Genomic DNA, 6,165 nt, shown 5'->3' on the forward strand with positions numbered 1-6,165 from the left:
TCCAATAAATCTTCGGAAAACTAGTCCAATTTGTAACTCATTTGGGACGCAGTCAACATTTAGAATCCTTTACTGTTTGAAGTGATAAGTTGATAAATTAGACCTAACAACTTCTTTAAGCACGTAGTTCACTTTAATAATCACTTGGAACCCAGTCAAAATCCAGAATCCCCTATTTTTAAAGCTGATACATGGATCAGCCAGACTTAGCAAGACCTTCAAACTTTCTCATAACTCAACCAAAATTTATAATCCAGTATTTTTGAGGTGACACCTTGATCAACTAGGCCTAATAAGTCCCCTAAACACTTATCCACTTTTCCATTCACTTGGAATCCAATCAAAAACCGGAATCCCCTATTTTCAGTCACTTCACAGAGCCAACACGGTCCAGTAGGAGGTATATTACACAATAGCCCTCTGCGACTGTCACTTAGTCAATCCCCATCAGTCACTGCACCAGGTAATTAGCACCCGTTGCACTATCGTAGGCCCGCCTCGATGGTGCTGAGCCGTGCAGTATTTAGCAACCGGTGCCACCGGCCTATATACCCGACGACGAGCTACTTGTTGATCGACACTGGTCCACGAGCACCACACAACCGTTCGCGGACTCGAACACGTCACGTTCGTTTCGCTGGTTCGGAAGGGGAGATCCTCGACGATCGAGGAACGCGCGGATCGATAAAGGATTTCGCTTCGATGACGTACGATTGCGGCAAGGGTTTCGTGATCGAGGCGGTGGATTGTCTGGTGATTTATGGAACTGCGTTGGACCGGATTGGTTTATTGGACCGAGTGGCGAACGAGGTGTCAAGAGGGAATCTCTTCCGAAACAGACCACGGTACATCCTCCTCTGAGGGACTGAGCGACACTGACGGAAGAAACGCGCGCGTGCCGCTTGGGAACACATAGGGGACGCGGAACGCATGTCAAAATGAGTGTCTACGGGGAAGGTACACAATCCTTTTCGAGTGGACCCGCTTAACCGTGAGACGAAATTGAAATGAAATATTGGGACAATGCCGGCGGGCTGGAGGGGGGGGTCACTTCCGAAATGGTTTATGCCGCCGGAACTTAATTGCTGGAAATGAAGAGGATGGATCGGAATTTTCGAATCGGAGTGCCGCGGAAAACGTCGCGCGGCCGGAATTCAGCTGACTGCAAAAATTGGTATCGTTGAAACGATAAATGCAAGGTTATCTAAATACCAGATGATGTTTTCAATAGGATTAAAGAAAACTACAAGGCTGTTACTTCATACTTTTATTTAATACTTCAACGGTGATACTTAATTGGAGAAATGATCGAAGTGTTATAAAAATTATTAAAGCACCAAAAACAAATTCATCTACTGCGATTAATTGAATAAATAAAGGCTTATTCAAAAACCAGCCAATTTCATTTCGATAAGATGACTATATCAATGATACCATTTTAATACTGATACTCCACGTTCAAAATTGAATTCCTTTACTCTAAGTAAATTAAATCATTTCAATCAACAAAAACTATTTAAAAGCCAGCTAATTTCTTAAACCCAGTAATAACCGTACAAGGATTTTATATTTTTAATAACCACCATTTAAAAGGAAAAATTTTTATCATAAACTACTAATTGAATTACTTAATTTAACTGTTATCTCTCGGAATATAAACTTTTGTTAATCGACAAAATGAGAGGAAATTTGCAGCCTGTATCAGCTTTCAAATATTAGCGCCAGTCTGCTTGCCCGGCAAGTGTCGCCTCTAGCCGTAAGTCCTGCCATAAAATCATTACGATTCGCATCGCACAAATGTTCACTGATATTATCACCATACTACCATTTAATTCAATTCATTCTACGTCGTTCAATCGAAGCATTTTAAAATTCAAATTGAGAGGTAGAATCATTTGAATTATAAATCGTTTGGTACGCCACAGATGGAGGGCTTAGTGGCTTCCTGAACGGCGCCATTTTATCGGAGGTTTACCAGCTGATGGTACCTTCGTTTCTGAGAATACCATCGTCGGAAATTGTTGTTTGCATCGAACGCGACTTATTACGACGATATTTGTTCGTTAAACATTCCGTTTCCGCGATCTGCTGCCATAACTGAACCCAGACCTCGAGTACTATGGATCCCAACGCTCACCTCAGCCTAAAGAAAGTTACGCTAACTGAGCTATACGGTCTAAGTCCGTCTGCTGGTCCTGGAACGAACCTAACCTAATTTATTTCTGCTAACAAACGCGTTTAAACGTTCTTTAAACAATTTATCCGAGCATTGCTGTGCGGTCTTCGTTCATTTGTTAACAGAGAGTCGTCCGATGTTCGACGATTGTTTAACAGTGGCTATTTTTCAGCTGTCTTTATCTGAGGAAAATAAAACAATGGACTGCGAGTCGAACAGCTGATTATTGAATCGAAATTCCGGGAAACGGACATGGTCACAGCTGAGATTTCCGGCCGCAGTTGTGGCAGTTATCTGAGAACGCGAGTGCCTCGCAAGCAGTTAAACGTGGCCGTAAAATAAACAGCAGACTCTCGTGCGATTTTTTTCATCGCGACGATGTTGCGATTCCACAGGTGTTTCGCTAGGAAAAGGTGTTCCGTGATTGGGATGTTGCACGTCGGTGCTTTACCTGGTACAGGAATTTCGATAGTTCGTAACTTAAAGAGAAACTAGACCATGCGAATTCACGAGCACAATTTATTGCGCTAGATTAGATTGCGGGGAAGCTTGTTAACCGCTGCGTTCGATACCGTGCGTGAAATGCCCGACTTATCTTTATTCCTGATGCAGGAGGAAATATCAGTTGTAAATAGCGTTCATCGAAAACAGCTTATTTTGCACGTTTTTAATCTGGCCGACGTTATCTAAGACAGAGACGTCTCTTATTATTCCGAGCAAGTCGATTAAGCCAACGCCAAATTTTTCCACCTGCGAACGCGATCCCGTTCAGCTACCCTTCTTGATCGATGAATTTCAGGAACACCCCTGTACAAACGCGACACGGAGAAGATCCTGAAGGATGTGGTCAGAGATGCCACGATTTACAGGGATTGTCAAATTGTAAGTCCAACGACGATTCTAACCTACATAGCACAGCGAACCTAACCTGTACGCCTAACCGTTTCGCTTTGCTTCGAGGACGGCGTCCTGGTCGAGAACATGAACGACATTCCGTACGTGAAAGCCGGGAACCTGCTCCCTGAGACCACGGCCATGATGACCAGAATTTGCATGGAGATAAGGAGAATATTGCCCGAGAATTTGCCTTGCGGTGTGCAGGTAAAGCAGCGGTCCACTCGTGCATTGTTGCTGTTCGGGGATTGTTAATTAATAGACAGATTTTGGCAGGGTGCAACAAAGAGGCGATCGCAGTGGCGAAGGCTGCGGACCTCCAGTTTATCAGGGCAGAGGGGTTCGTTTTCTCGCACGTTGCCGACGAGGGTTTCACGGACGCCTGTGCGGGCACGTTACTGCGATACAGGAGACAGATCGACGCCGACGACGTCCTCGTCTTCGCCGACGTGAAAAAAAAGCATAGGTGACTGGCCGTATCTCAAGAACGGAAAGACTAATTCAACGTTAAGTGCATTAACTTCGTTCTGCTATCTTCACGAGTAGTTCACATGCGGTCACCTCGGACGTGAGCTTATCGGAGACGGCGAAGGCGGCTGAGTTTTTCTTGACCGATGGAATTGTACTGACAGGAACTGCCACTGGCGATCCAGCCAGCACCGCGGAGCTCGCCGGTAATTTTCTGCCGTTTCGTGGATTTGCCAGATATACCTGTATCCTATTTTGCATTCAGAGATCAAGAAGGCTGCCAAAGGACCTGTGTTGGTCGGTTCTGGGGTGACGATAGACAACGTGGACGAGTATCTGACTTCAGACGCGGTGATCGTCGGCTCTCATTTCAAGAGAAACGGGCTGTGGAGCAATCCCGTGGACGAACAAAGGGTCCGCGACTTTATGAAGAAAATGAAAGCATTGTGAAAAGTAAACGGAGGATCGCAACTGATAAAGTTCTACCATAAAAATACTATGCAACGTTTTCTACATTATCTCTCGCTGCGTTATTTTTAATACACGAGTCATTCGCTTCTCCCGTTCTTAATCGGACATCTTTGTCATTACGACGATTTACGATAATGGACGATTCCGGCGTATTATCGACGGAAAATATTAATTATACAGCAAAGCGGAAACGCATGCAACCGATTCCGTGGTGTCCGCAGAACTCGTTGAGGAAGATACTGTCAAAATTGACTTAAAACATTCTTAAAAATAAATACTCGTTAACGCTGGATTTACGGAGTAGTAGAAGCAGGTGTTTCAAATCAGTTTGTAAAAGTAATTATACGACACTTATTCCGATTTTTAAATAGTAACATTGCAATATTTATCACGAGTAATATATGAATGGATTAGAATCATAACGACGTAAATCGCATTTTCTAAAATTCTATATTAAAATGTAATCTGTACGTGCTAAATTGTTCAAAAGACAAGTGAAATCAATTATGAAGATACTACACGTCAATTGTATATTATCTTAACAATAAATTTGATCAGTAAACAAAACACTTACTTCTCACGATGAGGAAAATATGACTTACGTCACTATGACTCCAATCCATACATGAAATAAACGATTCATAAATGTAATTTTAAAATCTGAACACTCGTAAATCCAAAAAGATACTGATCCATACTGTTAAAAAACGTTAACGCGTTGAAATTTAAAGATCGAATAATTGTACACAGAGGAATAATAAAGCAGTTGAAACAATTCTTTCCTCAGATATCGGAGTTGTTTCAAAATTACGTTACAATCAACGATCGGTACACCGTCGCAGAAAGCCTCTCAAAAAAGACTGTCGCCGCTTGGATCGAGTTTTCGGTGCGTTTCGAGGAATTTCGAGTCGTCGTAACGCGAGCCCCGATTGCAAAAATCGCGACTTGGCACTGCGGTTCCCGCGTTTTCGGCGGTATGTGCCAAATGCGGTCGCTATCCTCGTGATGCTGTCGAGCCGAATGCCAACGGCAAAATTCGTCCTCGTATTTATTAATGATAAATACCGGCGCAGTACTTCCGCGACGCAGCGGTGTACGCAAACAAATAATTATTAGCCTGAACGGGATCGGCACGCGCGCACAATGAGGAAACAAGGGTAATTTATACGACGGAAATTCGTCCGCGCGCGTTTACGATCAGAGAGGTATTTATTTCGGTGCCCGCATGCGCGCCCGTTCTAACAATTCCGTCGCCGACAATCGTCTCCGCAAACATGGCGGTGTCGGCCCATTAAAACCCCATTATCCTCGGCGTTTTCCGTCTATCTCAACGATCGTTTCGCAATCCCGCGGCCGTTAACGATTTCCAGAGAAAGCCACGGTCGCCGTCGAAACGGCGAGGGAAAGACGGGTCTAGTCGGTCCGTTGACTTATTTTCCAAAGGGTCGGACCGAGCGCAGGAAATCAATTTGGAAAGTGGAGTATGACGATACTGGGTCGCTGAAAACAAAAAGTTCCCGTACACGCTTGGCTACCGTCGTGCATTGACTCGTATCAATCCGACGGAGGCACGGAGGGATCCCCCAAACAGTATTGACAGGGCTGACTCGCGCAGGCGTTCTTCCGTCCCGGCTGTCACTATGCCACGGTAGAACAGTGGTGGCCCAATTTTATCGACTGCTAACCGTTCTACCCGCAGAACCCCTCCCATTCATAAAGAACAACATCAACACCGTCGATCGAACTACAATGTAGTTGCTGCATGATCTCCTACCAGCCGACGTAAAATACAGTAGACCGATTCTAGACGGTCTATGATCATGTGCCCTCTGTCCAGGACTGCCTCGACCATCCGAGATCCTCCGGACCTAACCAACCCCCAGGTTCAGTGACTCTATCCCCGTTTCTTATTTGGAGAGGCGCTGCTAGATACGATGCCATCTTGGTGGCGGTGTCGCTGCTGGCTAAACGAGAAACTGCCTCGAGCAGAGGCAGCGTAATGGCGGTGGTAATTAGACGGTGGGGTCGATCCGGGAAGCGGGGCCCATTGTCCGGTGTCGGTTGCCGGATCGTACGTCGCAGCATTTCCTCGGACTAACGGAAATTTCGCAGTCGTTCGTGAAAATGTAGTTTTCCAAGTGTCCCGGCGTTAACAG

The 6,165-nt window shown here is 45.0% G+C and overlaps 1 protein-coding gene across 1 annotated transcript; it reads left to right on the top strand.

Moving 5' to 3' along the window:
* Window positions 1–2,018: 2,018 nt before the first annotated feature.
* LOC144473238 (uncharacterized protein F13E9.13, mitochondrial) lies at window positions 2,019–4,789 on the top strand. The gene is made up of 6 exons (XM_078186934.1): window positions 2,019–2,630; window positions 2,976–3,058; window positions 3,137–3,277; window positions 3,337–3,536; window positions 3,617–3,744; window positions 3,804–4,789. The coding sequence occupies exons 1-6, from the start codon at window positions 2,555–2,557 to the stop codon at window positions 3,986–3,988; spliced, it is 813 nt and encodes a 270-aa protein (XP_078043060.1). The 5' UTR covers window positions 2,019–2,554; the 3' UTR covers window positions 3,989–4,789.
* Window positions 4,790–6,165: the final 1,376 nt, after the last annotated feature.

The sequence above is a fragment of the Augochlora pura genome, chromosome 7 (assembly GCF_028453695.1).
Source record: "Augochlora pura isolate Apur16 chromosome 7, APUR_v2.2.1, whole genome shotgun sequence".
NCBI lineage: Eukaryota > Metazoa > Arthropoda > Insecta > Hymenoptera > Halictidae > Augochlora > Augochlora pura.